This window comes from Pararge aegeria, chromosome 15 (assembly GCF_905163445.1).
Source record: "Pararge aegeria chromosome 15, ilParAegt1.1, whole genome shotgun sequence".
Lineage (NCBI taxonomy): Eukaryota > Metazoa > Arthropoda > Insecta > Lepidoptera > Nymphalidae > Pararge > Pararge aegeria.
Genome location: NC_053194.1, coordinates 3,964,582 through 3,987,302, shown reverse-complemented (window position 1 = coordinate 3,987,302; position 22,721 = coordinate 3,964,582). Strand labels below are relative to the sequence as shown.

The 22,721-nt window shown below is 35.3% G+C and overlaps 2 protein-coding genes across 2 annotated transcripts; one reads left to right on the top strand and one right to left on the bottom strand.

Moving 5' to 3' along the window:
* Nucleotides 1–1,463: 1,463 nt before the first annotated feature.
* On the bottom strand, nt 1,464–12,831 carry LOC120629744 (mitochondrial proton/calcium exchanger protein). Its single transcript, XM_039898760.1, has 7 exons — nt 12,713–12,831; nt 11,029–12,248; nt 10,212–10,482; nt 7,905–8,052; nt 7,141–7,414; nt 5,880–6,053; nt 1,464–5,303 (listed from the first exon to the last, which is right to left on the bottom strand). The coding sequence occupies exons 1-7, from the start codon at nt 12,756–12,758 to the stop codon at nt 5,160–5,162; spliced, it is 2,277 nt and encodes a 758-aa protein (XP_039754694.1). The 5' UTR covers nt 12,759–12,831; the 3' UTR covers nt 1,464–5,159.
* A 2,748-nt stretch (nt 12,832–15,579) lies between these two features.
* Nucleotides 15,580–18,409, top strand: LOC120630080 (probable oligoribonuclease). Its single transcript, XM_039899223.1, has 3 exons — nt 15,580–15,669; nt 16,192–16,436; nt 17,974–18,409. The coding sequence occupies exons 2-3, from the start codon at nt 16,209–16,211 to the stop codon at nt 18,325–18,327; spliced, it is 582 nt and encodes a 193-aa protein (XP_039755157.1). The 5' UTR covers nt 15,580–15,669; nt 16,192–16,208; the 3' UTR covers nt 18,328–18,409.
* The last annotated feature ends 4,312 nt before the right edge of the window (nt 18,410–22,721 follow it).

The window sequence follows — 22,721 nt, the reverse complement described above, 5'->3', positions numbered from 1 at the left end:
TACATTGATTGTTCCTCGTGATTCGTCAAAATGTATGTCTGAAAGGCTATTGGACAAGAACATCGCATCACAACCAATTATATTATAGGAACTGCACTGATGTCGTAATACTTTCGCGCCGAACTATGCCGCGAGTATTTAAAATAAACACAGAATAGAGAGAAAAATAAAATACTGTGAAATAATATCTTTAGTTGCGTTGTGCGTTTCAAAATACTCTCTTCTGGGACGGTCTTTGTTTGGATTTCGTACTCATGACAATAGACTCAATGAAGAAAACAATATGTGAAAGAAATCTTACTATAGTACAGCAAAGTGTAGAATCTGCCTCGCGTTTTTTACCAACTTTTAATTAAGGATCTCTAATTACACCGGCAACCACGCCCTTCAGATCGGAAGACACCAATGCTACTTTGGGGGCACAAATAAGCATGGCGGTTGTACTTTCCCGAGCGAGCCCTGGCTTACAATAAACTATAACTACTAAACACTACATGTCCTAATACAAAGGTTGCCCGGGCAGAGTTCGCTACTGAGCGATAAGGCGGCCTTTTGTATTCTACTTCCGTCTTTGTATTTTTATTTCCCTAACTTCATAGTTGTGTACAAATAAAGAGTTAAATAATGATAATATTAATATATCATCTTACCTTTTCATCTGAATTTAGGCTTTCTGGTTCCAAACGGATTTTGTTCTTAAATTAGTCCTCTAAAGAGTTTCGACTAGGAATTTCCAGTTTAAAACGTTTGAGGAAGCTAAGTTTCGGAGAGGATTGTATCTGTTACCAACCGCAACTGGGTGCAAACTTTCCACCTAAGTAGGTTTATTTATCGATCGCGTAATAGTTACGATTTATATGGATTATTTTTATTATTTAAATTTATACGGGTCCCCTCCCACAATGAGAAGGGGTTAAGGCCCTAGTCCCGGTCTACACGCATTTGGAGTGCGTAGTGTGGAGTCCAATAACGCCGGATTGTTGGACTCCACACTAATTTGAGAACATTACGGAGAACTCTCAGGCATGCAGGTTTCCTCACGATTTCCTGAAGCAAGTGATATTTTAACTATTGAAAACACAGATAATTTAGAAAGGTACAGGCGTTTAATTTAGTCGGCCCCCCGAAAGTGAATTCTATAATTATAAGATTGCAAACATTTGCATGGAACGTCGAAACAGATTATAGGATTTTGGCAATGTCTATAATTGGCAATATATAACAAACCGTTTATTTATTTTCTCAAAAATTTTCATTCATCAGCCTCAACATTTTAATGTCGTTCTGATGTGCAAAGCCGCCCACTTTCATAGGTAGATATATCAATGCACTGATATATGTTACTTATTCGATAGGTACATCAAATAGACATTGGTTACAAAAAACTTGTAGAAATATTCATGTTTAGGCTGTCATTTTGGGAATCTAAAGTGCATAGAGGGAATGAATGAAACACAAAGTAATACCTTACGACATCTGTATTATAATAAAACTTCACAGTTTGTCAGAACATTCTATTATTGAACGTAAATAATTAAACATCACTTTTTTTTCAATATATAGGCTACCGCTTGACAAGAGAATGCCTGATGAAAAAAGCATAGGTCTAAATTAGAGCGCACTTGCCTAAAAAATGCATATACTAATATGACTTTTTTAAAAGCTCAAAAGAAATATTATAACACATAAACTATTTTATGTTACAAATGTAAACTGCATTATATGCCATCTATGTTGAATAGTATCATCTATTATTATTCTTTACTTTTATATAGCTATGTTAATCTTAATTCGATTATTAAGTTCAGTATCACTTTTAAATTTATTTATTCATGTAAAATATATTCAAAAATAACGAATTATTTTTTTCTGTTTCACCATCTTTACCTGAAAGACCGGATGCGACGACATGTCGCTTCTGTCACCGATCGTACCGATCTTAAAGACAAGTCGATTTTATGGGTGCTTTTAATCTAAGGTAAAGAACGTTAACGAAGGTTTTAAAAATTTAATTTTATATCCAGAATGACGTTCAAAATATGTACGCGAATGTTTGGATAGTAATTTAAAACGTGGTTTAGCAAATTTTCGGCATTCGCCTTGGCAGTAACTCCCAAATATTGTATAAAAGATAAATATTTCTTTTTTATATAATTTCATCCCCTTGCAAATCCATTATGATTTGCATTGCAAGATATAAAATATATATTGAATAATATATGTACATGTTTTAAACGATAACGTGAAAACAAAAATAACGGATTACACATAAAAATAACTTTGTGCTAATACTTAAACTAAAGCCGCGTTTCCACTTTGCATTAGAAACGTTTTTGCTACAGCATACACCAGCTTGCAGGACTTTTTCAGGTTACAAGAAGGTTTTTGTGACAGAAGTTAGTGGACACAGAACAGTATATATATAGTATATATATATTGCAAAGTAGATTTTTTGCTTACTTTTGCAATACTTTTGCATTTTTTATATAAACTGCAGATTTACGCAAAGGAAACGAGGCTTTAAAATTAAATAAACTAAAGCCGCATACACACTGAAACATTAATAGGCCCTCTTAGAACAAAATATCCGTATCAAATTTCATACTCTCGTTATAAAATAGTGATACATTATTGTCACTATTCGCTTTGATAAACCGATACTGAGCTAAGAACAGGCTCTCAGGTAACGGTGAGTTTATGCTTAAGATCGGATTTGAAAAAACTGTGCACTGTTTCTAGTCGCATGAGAACCCTTTAACAACTGTATTTCCCAGTTGAATTTAAAATGAGTCTACATGAGATACAAACTTTACTTAAAAGTCCAAGAATGTAGTGTGTGAATGCAAGTGCGATGAAGATGTTTTATCAGGTATACTAGACGATATGCGAAAACTAGAGTATTCCACTCAGGTTTAATGCTACCTTGGTTTTGGGCGCCCCTAAACCTCTCGCTACACTCAGGATTCTAGATGCAACTTGCTACCTTTTCTTAGCTTGGTATAGGTTTATGAAAACATTATTAAAAGTATAGATTATACCTAATGAGCTTAAGATCATAAACATGATGACAAATGAGCTGATTACATCATCATCAGACGGAAGGACTTTTGCCCCACAACGCTGTTCCAATGCGGTTAGTCAGGCAGGCTATAACGAATATTAGCAAATACAAGTCATAATACCCGGAAAGGCCAGCTTAACGTGCTCTCATCGGAAGTATTCAAACTCCAGGCTAGTACTGAAAATTTTAGTCTAGAATTGATCTAGTTTCTCAATGCCTAATTTACACCTAATAATTGGCCCGACACGGAAATCGAAATCCTGTAGAATCTGTCTTGGTAGAGTCACTACAAACAGACAGACTTGACATTCACTTGAATTGAGTAAGCATACTAGAAATAAATTAAAATGTTGTCCTAACAAATTGATAAACAAATTAGCTGACCATATTACATAATGCATATGACCTTTTTTTTTGTTTTTAGCAAGTATGTATATGCGAACAAACAAACGTGCTTGCATTACAGATTAATTCAAAACAAATTTTGCAAAGTGAATGCTCCTGAAATTCATCTAATTCCATCCTTAGGTACTAAGAAAGCCACTTTTTACGACATCGAACGGCGATCACAGACAAATAACTGACTCCGAATATTACCACAGAACTGGTCGTTCTAAGACAGAGGAAAGCTGAAATCTTGTCCCGATTCCAAACGCCAAATTTGACTCAAGTTCATCTCTCGTTTAATTATTCGTTTGTGTATACTATAATTTTTATGGTATTTTAGGAGAGCCATCTTAGTTACAATACTGGGAAACCGTTTTGTCACAAGATGGCGCTAACAATACTAGGAAACAATTTTGTCACTAGATGCCGCTCTTTCGATACCATATAAATCGTAGTTAACTTACACACGATCGAATAAGTAAACTTAGATAGATCACACTAGGAACTCTTGAACTAAAATTATAGTGTTTTAGTTATTAAAATGTTAGTTTCACGTTCACAGCGCCAAAATGGCGGCAACCAATTCGAGACAATATCAAAGTGACAGCAAAACGTCCAATGTTAATAGAGGTCAATGGTATAAATAATAACAATAAATCTCTGAACGAACCAAAATAAAAATAAATAATGAACATAATATTTAAATATAACTTTGTACGGTGTGGAATTATATATTTTTTAAACGACAGTGATAATATATACACAGAGTGATTAAATATTAAAGGGTATTCTCATATTTTAGTACAAAAATGCTTATTGTCACAAGGTAACATGTTAAACAATTGTTCTAAGTTAACATCGTAAGAAATCGGATACATCGCCTTGAAATATTTCTAGGCGAGTTTATAATATAAGGCGTTTGACTATTTTCTTTTCTGCCACTCGTTCGGAAATCGGTTATATATAAAAAACGTCAGTCGTCTGAGTTCGATACACAGCGCTCGTGCAATTTCAAATACGATAATAAAAGAAATTACTGGACTGTAACATAATATGTTAAGGACACTTACATAAATTAGGGACATGCTTTTTTTTAGGTATGAAAAAAATGGTTTTAATTTTTTTTATTCCATTACAAACAAGTTAGCCCTCTACTACAATTTCACCTGGTGATAATGGAATGGTTATGGGCTAACCTGTTAAGGCGTACCCCTAATCAGTTTTTAGCCACGGGCAAAGCCCCACCGGAACAGACAAAATTCCCAAATTCTTTCTTTCTTTCATTCAAAGTTCGCAAAATAAGGATTACAATTATGGACAAGACCAGTGTAAACTAGTTTCGCCTAGAGGGCGTTTTGACTAATTATTTCATTAAAAAGTTTTTGTTTTGATTCATATCACAGACCCATAACTTCAGACTGGTGACAAATGACAAGTAACAAGCGCACAGCGCCCTCTGCCTAAAAGTTTTCAGTAATCTTCCCTATACTGAAGTAAAAACATGAGCAACATTAAAATAATACTACCTAAAGCTATGATAGTAAGCCCGTTGTGAATCAGGCAGAAAAAAATATAGTCAAATACCCTCAATAAATATATATCCTAGCAAAGTGTGGTGTGCCAACTTATCCGACTGTCATATTGACATATTCACTAGGAGAAATAAAATTATCACCGTATCCGACATAATTAAGTAGCGGTTTCTGTGATTTTATTGGCTTTCCGGCCGCTTCGGTATTTCCTGTTTGGCTACGATGTCCTCGCTCTTCGGCATGCTCGGGTCTTCCCCGAACTTCTCTACGGCCTTCTTCATTTCCCTGCGCTTCTGCGCTTCTCGTATTAGATCGAATAGACTCTGAAACGGTTTAATCTTTGTATATAAATTTGTATATCATGCGGTAACAAACTAGCGACCCGCCCTGGATTAGCACGGGTGACAATCAGATAAAAAAAAGAGTGAAGTAACTGCGTAATGTGCGTTACTGTAAAGGTGAAGGAAAACATCGTGGGGAAATCTTGTATGCGTGAAAGTTCTCCATATTGCTCTCAAAGACGTGTGAACTCTACCAATCCGCATTTGGCCATTGTGGTGAAATACGCAACCATCTAATTCTGTCTGAGTATACCTGTAGCCTTTAGTGGACCGTAATAGGTTAACAATGTGGTGTCGATGAGATGGTGATAACAAAAAAATCTAGCTTTATTTTTTTTTATACCACTAAGTCAGAATTCTCCTAACCAAGGAGAATTAATTAATATGTATATGTATATTATAAGTATTTATGTATGTTATTCATAAAAATATTCACCTTAGTATAACACAAGCTACGCTTACTTTGGGGCTAGGTGGCGATGTGTGCATTGTCCATTTTACCATCTGCATCTCAAGCTTTCTATTTTGTTCTAGAAAGTTCCTTTGAATAATACGTACCTTCCCGTCAGATTCAGACTTGTCCTGTTCCTTGGCTGCTTTGGCAGCCTTCTCCAACGCCTTCTGTATCTTAGACTCCACCTCCAGGATCTCCTCTTTGTCCAGGAGCTCGATCAGCTCAGCCATTTGCTTCTCTGACAGGTTCACGTTTTCGTTGCCTATTATTTCCAGCATCTGAAGGACAAACATTTTATTACTTTTAATATGCTTCCCCCCGATATAAAATATTCAGTAAGATGAATTAATGAGCCAATTAGTATGGTTACAATTCCTTTTTAAAAATTGCTTAGAAGAATTTTTGCACAGCTGCAGGTTTTTCTTTTATATATTTTTTCCCTTAACATGCTAGACCCGTCATGCTAGGCCCGTCGTTCCGATTCTTTAATGTCAAATTGACATTAAAGAATCGGTCCTATACATACATATATGAAACATCTATACATAGACAAACATAAATACATAGACTGTTTAAACACGTTTGCCTCATGTATTCAGAAAAAAAAACAATTGTTTCGATAAATGGGATTCGCGAGAACTAAGTCATAGATCCATTTTCTATGCTTTATCTATATCCACTGAGCTTGGAGGTGTACGATTACTCTACGTACTTAATGGGGTCGGCATAATTATACTCAGATTTCTGACGTCATGAGGACGTGGCTCCATTCCAGGAGGTCACGTGATAGCTATGAAGCGGTGATAGCTCATTGAGTATAAGGACTTCGATTTTACTTTTGGGGGACCGAGTTCGAATCCCAGAACGCACCTCTAATTTTCCAAAATTATGTGCGCTTTAAGCAATTAAAATATCACTTTCTACAACGGAAAAAAAAAACATCGTAAGGAAACATGCCTGATACTTCTCCATAATACTCTCAAAAGTGTTTGGAGTCCACCAATCCGCACTGGGCCAGCGTGGTGGACTACCGGCTTAACCGCTTCTCAATGTGGAAGGAGACCCATGCCTTGTAGTGTGCCGGTAAAGGGTTGATATGATGGGGTCGCAATTTTTAATACTTAATCCTTAAGTATTTTAACATTTTAATTGTCGACCGAAGTACCAAATTTAATCTTAAAAAATCACTAAATTCAAAAAAAGTCGAAATTCAAAATAAATTTATTTCAAGTAGGCCTATTATAAGCACTTTTGAAACATCAAGTATGACTTTACCACTGGTTCGGAAGGCTCACACGATAAATACGATTTTTCTAATTCCTCCGATTACTGTGAGAACTATTCAGCTTTATTATTAGGACTTACCTTTAAAACATCATCAATCTTCAACTGCCCATCAAAATCGTCATCCAGCCTTCCAAGCACATCCTGGATAAGCTTGAGTTTCGCTTCATCAGGAACTTTCTGTAGGCTCTTAATGGAATGCATTAACTCATCAATCTGTATGAGCTGTTCTTTAGCTTTCTGAGGCTCGGTTTTGGTTTGCTCGAGTGTGGTTTTCAACGCCTCTTCTTTCTTCTCTAGCTCGATTAGGGTAGCGTCCAGCTTGCTAATCATATTGTTCACTGCACGGTATAATCTGTGGGAATACGATGGAATGATAATTTTGTTAATCCATTCATTCATTCATCAGTCAATCGGTTGAATAAAAGAAATAAACATATTTAAAAATTAGCACATCTGACTTAGTATTCCAATAAAGAAATAACATAAAAAAGGAACCAAATACACAAATTTAAATAAACTAAATCTAACAAATTTTTATTACTATATATTTATATTCTAAAATTAACTTTTAATCAACTTTAGGAAACCGATGTATAAGGTCTGCGACCACCATGTCGGTCGAAAAGGCATATTGTTATTTGAAAAATTTTAATTAAAAAAAAATCGGTTGAATTGATTATGACGAGAGTAGCATATATTAGGAGGATTTGGAACACAATTCGTTCCAGTGCAGTTCCCTCAGCTAAGTTTTATGATACCTTAGCGCACACCAATATACCAAAACCGTAATCACCGATCTGGTCCTTCGAGCCGGATAAGTAAGTAATAGGAGAAATGCTTACCTCCTAGCACCTTTAGAGAGTTTGATATCCGCCTGTTTGGTCTTCACCATCTCGTTCATTTCCATTACGTCCTCGCTGTAGTCCAGCAACTCAGTCTTGAGCTCTTGAATGCTCTCCTTCTCGAGGAGCAGGGACTTCTTCTGTATAGCTGTGGAACATGAAAGGTTTCATAGTTATTATGGAGTTCAAGGCTAGCATAGGCAGAATTCATAATCGTATCCCTGACAAGGGATATAATTAGCTTGTCCACCTGCCAAATCACGGCAACAGGAATAAGGAGAAGTTTACCCCCGTTTATTATTTCACATCTATTATTTGAATAATATTTTCACTTATTCGCTAATGCTTGGAGAGTAGACAATGCTGTGCGAGAAGATAAAATTTTATCCTTTCTCCCAGAAGAAAAATGTCTCATGCCCATGGTAACCGTGCTGGAAGAGTAAGGTCAATTGCTTAATCAATGCTGTCAATGAATACTGAAAACATTAATGTGTTTGACACGAAATATTAATGTCATGATTCAGTAAACCAAACTACTTTTGATATAAGGCACACTTGTGAACAGCATCATATTGAATTCAATACACTATCATATAACATTGTTGATAGATGAACTTATGACAAAATAAATACAATACATTAAATCTCACGTAAATAGACCTATATATGAACAAGTTTAAACAAGTTCATCAGCAAGAAATTTGTATCTCTGTTTCAAGATAAACCTTTTATCTTAGAGCTTTTAAGCAAAACTAAAATGTATTTTATGATGGACCAAAATAAACGAGTGCATGGTTCCAGCATATAACAGCCTACCCTGTGCTATCTGACTTCGTTACTTATGTAAGGATGGTACAGCCAAATTTAAGCTCGAGACTGACAGGAAAATGAATGTCTCCGATTGGATAAAAAACAGATACATATGTAATCTCTAAGTCTAAGTCTCTTGTCACGGCGGATAACGGCGGCTTCGTTGAGTTGTCGAGTTATCGACGGATATGAGGGTTCCAGAAGTTTGGAGCTGGAAAGAAGCAGCTTCTGACCGCCTCAAATAGAGAAATATGCTTGAACAAGCCAAGGCCCACCCTGGGCTGTAGAGCTTTGATGATGACACTGAGTAATCCCAATGACAAGGCAACAATATGCAAACTTGCTTGTGCTTATGCAAAACTAGGACTATCCAAAATCCTCAACTACTTAAGAAAGATGTGGTGTGTATTGAGTAATTCATTTGGCCTTGATGTGAAGTTGTCTTCAGAAAGTTATCAAAGTATAATTGCTTATGACATGGCTTTTCAAGTTTTAATTTATTTTATTACTTGTTCATCTTTAGATTAATGTTAAATAGTTATTTGCTCTATAAATTATAAATCTTTTGACTAATTATCATGTCTAAGATTTGTATTGTTATGTCTTCAAATTATTGTATATCAAGTATAGCAATATCATCACCACATAGCTACAGTACATAAATATTTATCAAATAATTGCTACATATTCCTGCACCAGTTGCTTAGTTTTATTTTCCTTATCATAATAATTTTAGTATGTAAACAGTACCTTTGTTTATATATTTTATACTTCTAGTCATATATAGAAATCCATTAATTAACCTTGACTTCTGAATAAGGTTTGTCAAATTAGTGAATTTTTTACAGTGCAAGACAGAAATGGCGAAAAATAGTAAAGGGAGTGTTATCTCATTGGAGCCACTATCCTCAAATTAGAGGCAATGCTGCAAGAAGAAGGACCAGCTTATAAGGAATGGTTATGCCAGAGCCTTTTTGGTGAGTTGGCAGGGTGCACCTTAGGGAGTATGACTGGTACTATCCTCCTCCTCTTACACCAACCTACAAGTCAACTTTTCTTGGCTTTTAGCTATAATGAAGATTTACATAACTTTTTTGTAATCATTACCAATAGATTCTTTGTTGGTACACCACTACACATTTAGGAAAATAAAGGACAAATAGAGAGTTACATAAAGACTGGAGTAGAATACACAAGGTGGCCTTATTGCTTAGAAGTGATATCTGCCAGACAAACTTAGTATTAGGATAACAAGAGCTAGAACACATAAGTGGTGTAAAATTATCATAAACCTACATTCAAGTAACTACGTATTATGTTCATCAGTTGAAAAGTAATTTAAAAGAATTCAAAATAATTTACTACGTAAAAATTATCATGTCTATTAATAGAAATAGGTTATTTTAGTATAAGTGAACTTCAATTGGAAACGTTGAACTACCTTGACCTTGTTAGTAGAAGAAAATAAATAGAATACTGAATGTGTGCCAACTTTACCTAATTTCTCTAAAGCATCCTCAATAACATCAATGTCTTTGCCAGACAGGCCTTCTTCGGATTTCGGCTTAACCGAATCCACTGATATAATCGGTGCTGGGTCTACCATAACAGGAGTGCTGGCTTCATCAAGAATTGGTGCTTTGTCTTTAAGTTCTTCCTTCTCGCGTTTCTTAGCTTCCAGGATCTCTTTTTCTCTTTCCGCTTCCTGTAACTCTTTCTGTTCTTCTTTGATCTTCTCTTCTTCAAGTTTAATGACGTCTAATTTAGTCTGAAATCATATTATGCAACATGAATATTAGCAAAACCAAAATATTTGCAAATTATTTAAACATAAAAAGGCATGCCCTGCAGCATAGCCATCCAAAATCATCTTTGTGCTGCGTTATCCTAACAACTAATAACTCCTTAGATTCTTAGTCATGAAAGGAGTGAAAATGTTGCAATTTTTCTATATTCAGTATTATTAAGCAGGAGTTCCCTCCTCTAACTAATAATAATGACCAGATCTGCACAAAAATATCCAAAGCATAACCAAACTGATGCCTTTTCAGTGAAAAATTATTAAAATTAGTTAAGAATTGACTGAGTTATAGTGTATAATCCAGAGTGGCAGCTAAAAGTATTCTAAACTGCATTTAAATACATACAGTTGTTTTTATGTTATTAGTGAACAAACAAACACAGACAAAAATAATTTTTTTTTAGTTCTACATCCATATTAAAAGCCTACCTATACCTAAAACTATATTAAATGTAGTAAATGAGTAAAGAGAGTCTAACATTTATATAATATTGCATCATAAGGAACCATTACCTTGAAATCAAGCTTGCCTTCTTTCTCACCAATCGCAGCCTTTGTTTGGGTGGCAACTTGTTCTGGTAGTGCTGAGATAGTAGCCTTAAGTTTATATGTTGTGGGCACATGCTCTGGAACCATTAATGCCCTTGACAACAGAAGTAACGATGGTGGAACTTTCTCATTCAACGACAAATCCAACCAGTTCCTGAGTTCTTTACGTAACCGTTCTTCTGATACCCCATATGCTCTCATACCCCTAGCTCTGCATGCTTGTTGTAACTCACTAAAATTCAAACTGTCCACACCTTCCTTTGCAATCATCTTGTCATCAGCTGATAAAGATCTCAGTTTCATCCTTAAGTTGAATCTCAACATAGCACTTGTACCAATTGTGGAAACATTTAAAACTTTGCATAGAGCAACCAAATGTGGCCTTTGAAGTGAATCTAAAGTTATTTCATCTTCAAAAAGTTTAGAAAACTTCATTATTTCTTCACTGGTTGCCACATCACCGGATGTACGAATCCTATTGAAGAAACTTGAAAACTCTTTAGATAAATCTGAATGTCTATTGCTAGCTTGAGGAGCCATCTGGTCTAATGTTTCTTGGAAAAATTTGGCCATCTCCAGTTTTACCTTAAAATGCTGTTTGAGCTTCGCTTCTGTTTGACTGCGACTCTCAAAGGTAGATGGCAACATATTTGGAAACAGTTTGATAAATAAAGGTAGAGCAAATTCCAAAAACGGCACAGCTATAAATACGATAAATGGCACCATTCTGAACATATCACCAATTGTAGTCACCAGCAGTCTGTGTTCTCTGCGGGTTAAGGACTGACCTCTCAAAATCTTAAATAATAATGATGCAGATATTCTGACTTCAATAAACAGTAGCCTAAAGCCATGGTAATAGTGTCTCAATTCACCCATAATCTTTTCTTTCAAACTTTTCTTAACTTCCTCCTTTTTTGGGAGTTTCTCTTTCTCCTCAATACCTTTTTTGATAGTTTCAACTGTTGCTTCTACCTTGGAGGATGGTTTCAAAGGCTCTTTCTCATAGTGGTACTTACTTGTAGATATGGTTCTTACATAGGGATGATAAAACACTCTTGTGTTGAAAGGTTTCTGACTAATATCATACTGCAATCCAATGGGCTGAGTTGTGTAATAGGATAATGACCTTGAAAGCGTTAAGTATGGAAAGTTTTGATACTGCCTTGTCTCCCATTGTAAAGCTAGAAAAAATTTTTAGCTCTGTTACTATAACAATATAAGCAAAACAAATGGCTTGGTTATAAAATCACATGTACAAACTTCCAATAAATATCACTTTTTTTTTTAAGTAATTCTAGTTTTCGTTAATAACAAGTATTGTTATTTATAAAGTTTTATAACTCTATGTAATTAAATTAATAGCGTACTTTATTTACAAAGGATGTGATCAACATGTGAAGTTTGCATACAAATTCAATATCACAAAAACCCAGATCTTTCAATCAAATAAACTTATAGGTTTTTATCTTTAAATGACTCATAACATGTAACTACGGTAAAGTTCCATCATTAGTAAGTTGTAAATAATTATAAGCTAAATAAAGTAGATGAAGTCATATTTTATTCAATCAAAATGTTATGAAAGGTTATAGTGATATAAAATCCTATGTTATTTATGAAGACACTTTATTTTTAATAAACTTACTTGATTTTTTTAAACACCGACAATGATTCAAAATTATTCTGTTCATTATAACTTTTTTATGGGCTCGACTTTATGAAATTATGAAATAAAAACAAAATCAACCTTTAGGCACCATGACAATCTAGAAGAATAGGTATAAAAAAGTATGTATAAATATTGCAGATAAGGCAGGCTACATACGATAAAGGCTGGTATACAAGTATTTATTAGTTTTGTAAATCTATAGAAAAAATTTAGTGACTCAATGCGTGTCCATGATCAATTTTGAATGAAGTAACCAGTCGCTTTAAATTTCTAAGGAGGTAAAAAAATATTTAGTCTATATTTCGGTTTAATATCGCATGTTATATCACGTTTGAACCATTTTAACAGGGCAGGCTAGATTTTATTTTATTTTTGTAAACTGCATCACACGTGTACGTGTGAACACGTCGTGTACGTTATCGTAAATCTAAACTTATATAATCTATAGCTATTAATATTATATTTTAAAAAGGAAAGATTTATTAGTTTGTTTGTTTATTTGTAATTGATAAACTTTGAAACTACTAAACCGATTTTGATAATTCTAAATAATATAATGAATTTTTTTAGAATCAGATTTCAGTCTGAAAAAATGGTATTTGCAAACCAAGCCAAAAGAAAAAAAATATATCCGCGTTCACTGTCTAAACGGCTTGTTGTACCGAAATACTATATTCTTTAAAATGTGTTCCGAGGAACCATATACCTATGACCTATCGCTTACTACTGCCAAATGCCCATTCTCATGCATCAATCAGACAATAGTTAAAAAAAACTATTAATTTTATTAATGTACCCACTGGGAAACATGCATTTCCTAATTGTAAAAGTTGAAATAATGCTGATTGAAGCGATCGATGGTAGTAGGCTCATTAAGGTGTCGCTTAGCTAAATATAATAATAAGTCCATATTCAAATCAATGAATGATAGAATAAAAGTCCATGATAATTTGGATGTGAGTTGTCTAGTTCTTGTGTGAAGCCTTATTTTTTGATCATAGACAAAATCATGAAACTAGAATAGACTAGACATTGCAATAGACCACACATGACTGGAGACAAAGGTGTTGATTCTGTTGTACATACAAATCTATAATCGTAACTAAATTGACAGCTCAAAGTAGTGCTGTCTTTTTCACACGGTATCCCTTAGAAAAAGAAAGCGCTATGTTTAACATTTTGTCCAAAGAGCATATAAACACAACATTTAAGTTCAGTCCGCAAAGGGTTTAAGCCATGTTTAATCAAATCAAGAACTATCAAATTAAGGATCGAAACCCATATCAATTCAGCAATCGAGAAAAAATGTAATTGACAGATATCCACACTCTCACTAGACTTGCTGTATTAGTATTATTTCTTGTTATTACAGCATTTATTTTCGTTCGCCGCGTACAAGAGGTTTGAACAAATTATTATGTAACCACATCTTTTAGTGTCATATGACGGTGTAGGGAGGTGACAGTGTAATTGAAAATCAATGTCGAGAAAAACTCTGCGGATGACGTCTCGAGGTGGTTCTTTGTCTAGTAACTAAGAAGTACGTAAGTAAGAGTTAGTTTATATTATTTGACGAGTCACGAAATGAAATGTCAAAATGGTTTACTTATAGATATCATAACACTATCACTAACATTTAAAATTATTTAATCATACGAAACTGTTTTTCCGGCCAAACTATAACCGACGCGTCGTTCAGTGTATTTAATTTTTTCACATAATGTCTGTTTACATTTGTGATGATACCTTCATAACTAAAGAGCTTTTTAGAATATCTGTGGGAAATCTTCAAGAAAAATGTAAAACTATGCTTATCAATAAAGTTAGGTATTACTAATTATAAGTGTCAATAAATGTAATTTTATCGATATTTTGTATTTCAAGACATCCTTGGCGCAGTGGTTTTATAAGTGGACGGTCTCGGGTTCAGGCCCGCCAACTTATAAAACCAATTTCCACTATATTAATCTAAAATATGGAGCAATTTGGGAATTTATAATCACTGTATTTTCTCTGTTCTGGTGTAAGGTTCTTGGCTGTGGCTAGTTACCATCTTGTCGAGAAATACGTGCTGCCAAGCGATTTTGCGTTTCCCTACAATGTCGCGTAGAAACCGATTAGAGTTATGACTTTTAACTGCCTAGTGGTTAGGACTTCAACTTACTTTCTTAGGGAGTTCGATCTCCCGCACGGACCTTTCAACTTTTCGAAGTTATTTGTGTTTTAAGCAACTACCGGCGAAGGAAGACTGAGTAAGATGCCTGGGGGTTCTCCATAATGTCCGAAAAGGTAACACAACACAAGGTAAAACACCAATGGTAGACTTACCAATCCACAATTGGCCAGGGTGTTGGACTACGGCCAATACCCTTCTGAGACGAAACCCCTACCCTGTAGTGGTCCGGTCATGGGTTGTTAATGAAGACGATGGTGATGTTGCTTGTTTAAGGATGAAGTAATGAAGAGCCAATCGAAGAAATGCATGAATAAACTTCACTTCTTTTAATTTCATTCGAAATTGTACGAATCGTCTTACTTTCCATCGATATAGCTACCGGCATAGAGTATGTAAAGTAAATAAAGTTAACGTTTTTCCTAACAAAAAACTTTTAGTTCACCTTATTCGATAATTCTATCTAATTTGTCTTTTTCCTATTAGTAAGAGGAACGCCTTATTGGGAACGTTTCGACTATGAAGATAGTCATCTGGCATATTATTGACCTACCTGTTTTTAGATTTTATTAAACTGACAACCCATCACTAACCACATCCAACCTTATGACACTTACATAATAAAGAAAAGAACATTTTACTATATAGTATTTCTTTTTGGCAGCCTATCAAGCCTATAAACAAAAAGAGTACAAAATAATGCATTTAATTTAGTCCTAGTAGTAATAATGTAGTTAGTAGTATTATTCATTGTTCTTAGGTAAGTAGTAAATACCATAGGTGTAAATACCATCTGTGGTAAAAACTCAGTATTACTTTACTCTTTGTAAACGTTTGAAATCGAATTTTAAATTATTGCAAATGATATTTTTTCGCCATTATCTAGCATCATGGACAACAAGTTTTGTAAATAAGCTGGTTAAGCCCAAGTGTAAGTATTAATGTTGTGTGACTCTTTCAAAATCATTATAAGGTTAGCTTAGAAAATAACAATCTTTTGTCGGGTTCTATTTGTAATTTTTTTTCATTTTCGCCTATTTATTTGAGGCTATCATACGTACTAATACTTTTCTCGTATTATTGATAGTGGTATTAATTTTAGCAGCTGTTCAGTGGAAGTTGACAACGAGGACAATGTTGAAGATTTATTAAACATACAGATCGTCATCATTATCTTAAACACAAGCTGATGATGATGATGTGTATGTTTAATTGCTGGATTTCTATAGGTCGTTTGTAAGATTTCGATTCACTGCTAATTTTATGTGTTTGTTATTTTCAGTGTATCATCAAACAAATATGAACATAAAAACTGCAGCAGATATGGCGAGTCGGACTAAACGTATAGTGTGGGTTGACTTAGAAATGACTGGTCTTAATATAGACAAGGACTATATTTTGGAAATAGCTTGCTTAGTTACCGATGCAGATTTGAATTTAGTAGCGGCAGGTCCCAATATTATAGTACACCAGTCAGATGAAGTTCTTCATAATATGAATGAGTGGTGTATTACACAACATGGTGAGGTAAATCCTAGCTATTATTATAAATACAAGTTATTTGTCCTTCCTTCACACCCTAACTTAGCAACCAATCAACTTGATTTTTTTACATATAGTTAAAGCAAAGGGCCGAGAGTAACATAGACAACTTTTTATACCTGAAAAAAAAAGACCCCATGCTATTTGCAAAAAACACAGGCATAGATTGAGAGCAACAGCGAGTTTTTAATAAATTCAAATTTAAAAATTCTTTATTTATATAGATGCTTCACAGGCATCTATGACCCATATATAATCCTTTATTTCTTATATCTTAATTTAATGGTGATAACTACATTTTAAAACTAAGCTAGGCAGCTTCGGAGGCAGCGGAGCTGAGAAACTGACTAATGTGGAGCGCAGTTGTGTACTGTGTCTGGTTCACTTAAGAGCAGCGGCGATTTTGTGCAACCCTATAGGTTAATATTTCTCCATTTCTTGGCTCCGCTGCCTTGCTCTGCTCCGGTGGAGTGGCAGCCTTAAGAAGAAACCCATAAAAACCTAGTGGGATATTAGTGCTTATGTAATATAAATGTGTAGCTTGCTTTTGAGTTCAATTCATAAGTTGTCATTAAATATTATATTTAAAGCCACAACTTACAGCTAAAAACGATGAAACTATTAATTTGATATTTGGAGAGGAGTGTTCTCAGAAAAGATTTATTGTAATACTTTGGTTTATGGGAAAACAGAATGATAATTCTCTTTCTGTTTTTGGGCTTTAGAAAAAAAATGCAATGTCAATGCAAATCCCATTGTAAAAATACAAAAAATAATTTTAAATTTATATGTTCTGCTGTTTTAGCTGTGGGTTGTCTGTCAGTCACAACAAAGCCTTATATAATATTGCATTCTGGATAAGACTTGGGAGAAATTCCTTATTTCATGTTAAATCAAGATTTCTATACAGATGAAGTTGCTGGCATTTAATTAATAAACATGAAGTATAGGCTATTTTCAGAAGTTACAATATATTCTGCACATACTGCCAAAGTAAATTTTAATATTAGAAATAAGCCACTAAGCGATTTAGTGTTCCGGTGCGATGACGCGTGGAAACCTAATAGGGGATGATTACCATACTCACTCACAGGTTAAGCCGTTACCATCTTAGACTGCATTATCACCGGTGGCGTGCACTTCATACAAGCACAAAAGCACTGCCTACCCTAAAATTGATATATACCTAGTATTGGAGGAGGAATTTTGCCTTTTTATGCATTTTTCCTGCTGTATGCATACCCTGTTCAGAATCCCAGTGCACGCCACTGATCATTACTTAGCATCAGATGAAAATGCAGTCAAGCAACTTGTAGCCCTTTTATCTAAGACTGCATCACCCACAAATTACCTACCACCAGGTGAGGTTACACTCAAGTGCTAACTTGTAGAAGATTAAAAAAATTAAATATATGTAGATATGTGTAATAAAGGTATCTTATTAATAATTCCAGCAATGTTTTGGTGTAGGAGTATAATAGAAAGTAAGGATGTGTTTGACCATTTTTCTTTTTCCTTTCAGAGTGGCCTGACTGACGCAAGCCGTGTATCAAAAGTGTCAGCAACAGATGCTGAAAATGAAATACTCAATTTTGTAAAGTTACATGCGCCTGAAAAGAAGTGCTGTTTAGCAGGCAACAGTGTGTATATGGATAGACTATTTATTCGAAAGTACATGCCCAAGTTGAATGACTACTTACACTATAGAATAATCGATGTTAGTACTATAAAGGAGTTGGCCAGAAGGTGGTATCCTAGGGAGTATGCGAGAATACCACAGAAGAAGTTTGAGCATAGATGTTTAAATGATATTCTGGAAAGTATAGAAGAATTGAAATATTATAAGCAACATATATTTAAAACTGTAGAAGGTTGATCTAAACCTCAGTATTGACTCAACTTCTGCATTGATCTTGTCTAGAGAATAACATATTATAATTCTTTAATCATGGAAAGCACCCGCAAACTTTTATTGTACTATTTAAATATTAACTTTTGTTACCTATAACTCTGATTGTCCATATTATCATAAAGGCATTTATACACGGTGATACACTTTCGCATCCATTATAAATAATAAATAAATATACTACGACAATACACACATCGCCATCTAGTCCCAAAGTAAGTGTAGCTTAAGAGCCTACAGGCTGTGGAAGGATACAAACATAGGACACACAAATATACTATCAAAAGAAACGACGCAATGTCCACAACTAGAGTGGATATGTGACAAGATATGCGTCTAGACAGGCACTATAAAGTAGCCGCTGAAGTAGGAAATACTATAGGGCTTCCAACGGTTAACATGCGCCCCAGAGAATGCCCCTCGAGATAAGTACATATGTTTATCATTTTCTCGTGCTTCTATGGCGCGAAACTGGAAATGTGTTAGTTCGCGTGGCGCGCATGTTCATTTTTTTCATTTTTCGGATGGACACTTGCCGATAGCCACCTGAGGGTTTGCTACGGGATCATACGGGGAGTGGGGCAAAAGTGGGAGCTCGTCATGAGAAGAGACCCGGGTGTCGACATCGGGGGGGGAAGTGGGGGACGTCGACAAGTGGATGCCTCCTTCGAGGACTCGGACCTCCGCTCGGTTCGACGTTAATCTGACTGTTTCGCGCATGTTAACCCGACAGGGTGCCTAGTGTATCATTTTCTGAGTAGGTACGTTTATTTAATCCATTTTTTTTAATAAATTTTTAATAGTGTTTTTTATTTTTTTTAAACATTGTTATGAATTAAAAAAAAAATGAAAAATAATAAATGATAGAAATAATAATTTAATAATTTATTTGCTAGAATTGTGGGTCACATTAAGTTGTTTTATAATGATTAAAATACACTCCTACACAATCTACTGACAACGACAGTGTGCAAATCTTTTCTGATTCTACGGAATAAGATTTGTACTCATTCGAAAAATAAAACATGAAATTAATTAAGGAAATAATAGTTATAGTCAAAGATTTCAAGCGGTAAATGAGCGGTAAATTTTCATGGCAATAGAATCTAAATCTCACACTAGCGGTGATAGCCGAGTTGTGTTCGAATTCGACTTCACTTTCGAGTTCGAATCCCATTTCGCACCTCTAGCTTTTTCGAAGTTATGTGCGTTTTAAGCAATTTAAATATCACTTGCTTCCACGTTGAGGGATATCATCGTATGGAAACCCGCATATGCTTGAGAGTTCTCCATAATGTTCTCAAAGGTGTGTGGAGTCCACCAATCTGTACTGGGCCAGCGTGGTAGACTAAGGCCTTAACCCATTGTGGAAGGATACTAGTGCCCTGTTATGGGCCGGCAGTGGGTTGATATGGTGATGATGAATCAGGGATGTATAGAACTTTGTTTACTCACTTCGCACCTCTGATTGATTAATGGGCTCTCCGCCGATCAATGGATTTTATGCCCATTATGTGTCTCTGATCAGTGAATTTTTCTTACCCACTGAATATTTACGCAACATTAGTTCAATTCACGTAAAAAATAGCTATTCATGACATACAGATTTACAAAGCGGTTTTATTTTGAGTGAAGATGAAGTCTAAGATGGTAACGGGCTGATCTGTTAGGGGTATGGTAGTTACCATCCCATACTCTCAGTGGCGTGCACTGGGTTTTTTACCAGGGTATGCATAAGGCAGGAAAATTGCATAAAATGGCAAAAATCCTCCTCCTGTACGTGTTATAAAAAAATTCGAAAATTCAAAATTAATTTATTTAAGTAGGCCTAATTAATAAGCACTTTTGAAACGTCAAGTCAGTCTGTTTGTAGTGACTCTACCACCGGTTCGGAAGGCAGATTCCACTGAGAAGAGCCGGCAAGAAACTCAGCAGATTGCTCTTTTCCAACATCATTTTAAAGTTTAACAATCTTTAGAATTTTTCTGTTTTGTGAGAGATGAGAGCGGAGTGGCCTGCATCCAAGCAGCCTTTTCGTTAAGGAATTAATCAATCGTGTAGTAACCACGTTTTGTTTGTATATATAAATTTTAGGGTAAGCAGTGCTTTTATGCATGTATGAAGTACACGCCACTGCATACCGTCTGTTTCTACATCGTACCGGAAGGCTAAATTGCTTGGCGGTACGTTTTTGCCGGTAGGTTTTTAATGAGCAACGGCCAAGGTCTTCCAGTAGACCAGACCAGAGACAAATCAGAAATGAAACCTGGGGACCTCCCACTTAAAACCACTGCGTTCACGACGGCGCTGGGAGGTCGTCAAAATTAAGTTTTTTTTTTTAAAATTATGTAAGTCTATATATGTAGCATTGTGGTTAGGACTTCGGGGTCCGGAATGCACCTTAAACTTTTCAGAATTACGTGCGTTTTTAATTTGCTTTAACGGTGAAGGAGGGCATCGCAGGGAACACTGCACGTTTGAAAGTTTTCCAGGATGTTCTCAAAGGCGTGTCAGTTGAAAGTCCAATCCGCGCTTTGCCAGTGTGATGGACTGCCGCCGATCTGGACCTTTTTTTAGCTAATTGACCAGTGCACCGTAGTGGGCCGGTAATGCGTTGATAAGGGAGCAGAATTTACAAAGGACTCAGGAGAGGGGGTTCTAGAGCAGAGAGAGATATAAGTCAAGTCTATCATCATTGATGGATAAAAGCAAAAAGGTACGATCAAATGTCCCGAACCCTATGGTCACATGTCTTACGGGTTGGAGAGATTTGAGTCAAAACCCGCGGTTTATAAACGTGTCTATAATCCCTATCCGTACTTCCCTATCCCTACTAATATTATAAATGTCAATGTAAGTTTTTTTGTTACGCTTTCACGCAAAAACTGCTTAAGCGATCCTCATGAAACTTTGTACACATATTCTTGGAAGTGTTAGAAGTAATATAGAATACTTTTTATCCCGACATTAAGCTCGGTTTCTTTGGGAGAGAGGATCAAAGTGTTTGACGATTTTACACCATAACTCCGAAAAATCATAACCAATTTAAATAATTATTTTTGTACTATAGAGGTTATAATATGTGTTTAATTTTGCTGAATTTTTGTGTAGATCTGATGAATGTGGTTGGAGATAGAGGACAGAACTCATTGCGAGATTGTCGAGGCAATTTCTTAAACATGCGTCGATAGATGGCGTTACGCAAGTTTAATTAGAGGAAATCTTAGGTTTTATATGGTATAAATGTTTAGCCTAGGTCTAGGTCTAGGTCTCTATAATTAGTCTGCCCCGTCTTTTGTTTATCACCGAGACGCGACTCGCGAGGCAAACAAAACAGGCAGCACAAAGCTCAGGAATTATTCAGAATAGGAACGCATTGTTCTCTACTTTGGAATATACGCAGTTAGCAAACTCATTAGAAACTAGAACAATATTACTTTCTAATGAACTATCTACTTACATTAGGGTCTTAGCAGGGTGCAGAAAAGATTTCTCCGTGTAGTTTACCGAATTTCTAATTAAGTAGGTAATAAGAATACCTAAATAAAGTAAAATACGGCCGATCGGCGCAGTGAGCAGCGACCCTGCTGAGTCAAGGCCGTGGGTTCGATTCCCACAACTGGAAAATGTTTTTGTGATCAACATTAATATTTTTCAGTGTCTGGCTGTTTATATGCATTTATGTTTATTATTCATAAAAAAATCAGTTATCTTGGTACCCATAACACAAACTACGCTTACTTTGGGGTTTAGATTGCGATGTGTCGTAGTATTTTATTTATTTAAAAAAGGACTTAATTTTTTTTATTTCACTACAACTTACTGCAATCTGCCCTTGACTGCAATCTCACCTGGTGGTAAGTGTAGTCATACACCTCTAATCGGTTTCGACATAGCACCGGAACACTACATCGCTTAGCGGCATGTCTTTGTCGTTAGGTAGTATATAGAATAGAAATATTATATATTGGAAGAAATTTTCAAGTTTTAAACAAGAGTAATAATAATAATAAAATCTTTTATTTGGGATAAAAACAACACATAGCAATTAACATATAAGATACGAGTTTCACAAATAAAAAATAAAAAATAAAGGTATCATTAACAAATTAAACTTTTTAAAAATAAAAAAAAGGATCTTAAAATTAGGTTACAAAATAAATAAGTATGCTAAAAACAAACAAATATAGTTCCCTGTCGGCAGTGACATATCTGTGGTGTTGTTCCTCCCAAACAGAGTATCGCCTCAGCGTTATGCTGTAGCAGTGGTTTTATGATCACTGCTACAGCGCTGATTTTCAGGCGACCTCTCTCGACATCCCGGACCGGCCAAGAACTGCTATTTTGGTGGCAAGTGTATG

What these genes read in the sequence shown, in the direction of transcription:
- LOC120629744 (XM_039898760.1), bottom strand. Translation starts at nt 12,758, where the DNA reads ATGAACAGAATAATTTTGAATCATTGTCGGTGTTTAAAAAAATCAA. An exon ending in TCGGTGTTTAAAAAAATCAA is followed by an intron (nt 12,249 to 12,712) that starts GTAAGTTTATTA and finishes AATTTTTTCTAG; the next exon opens with CTTTACAATGGGAGACAAGG. An exon ending in GGATGCTTTAGAGAAATTAG is followed by an intron (nt 8,053 to 10,211) that starts GTAAAGTTGGCA and finishes CATGTTCCACAG; the next exon opens with CTATACAGAAGAAGTCCCTG.
- LOC120630080 (XM_039899223.1), top strand. Translation starts at nt 16,209, where the DNA reads ATGAACATAAAAACTGCAGCAGATATGGCGAGTCGGACTAAACGTATA. An exon ending in GTATTACACAACATGGTGAG is followed by an intron (nt 16,437 to 17,973) that starts GTAAATCCTAGC and finishes TTTTCCTTTCAG; the next exon opens with AGTGGCCTGACTGACGCAAG.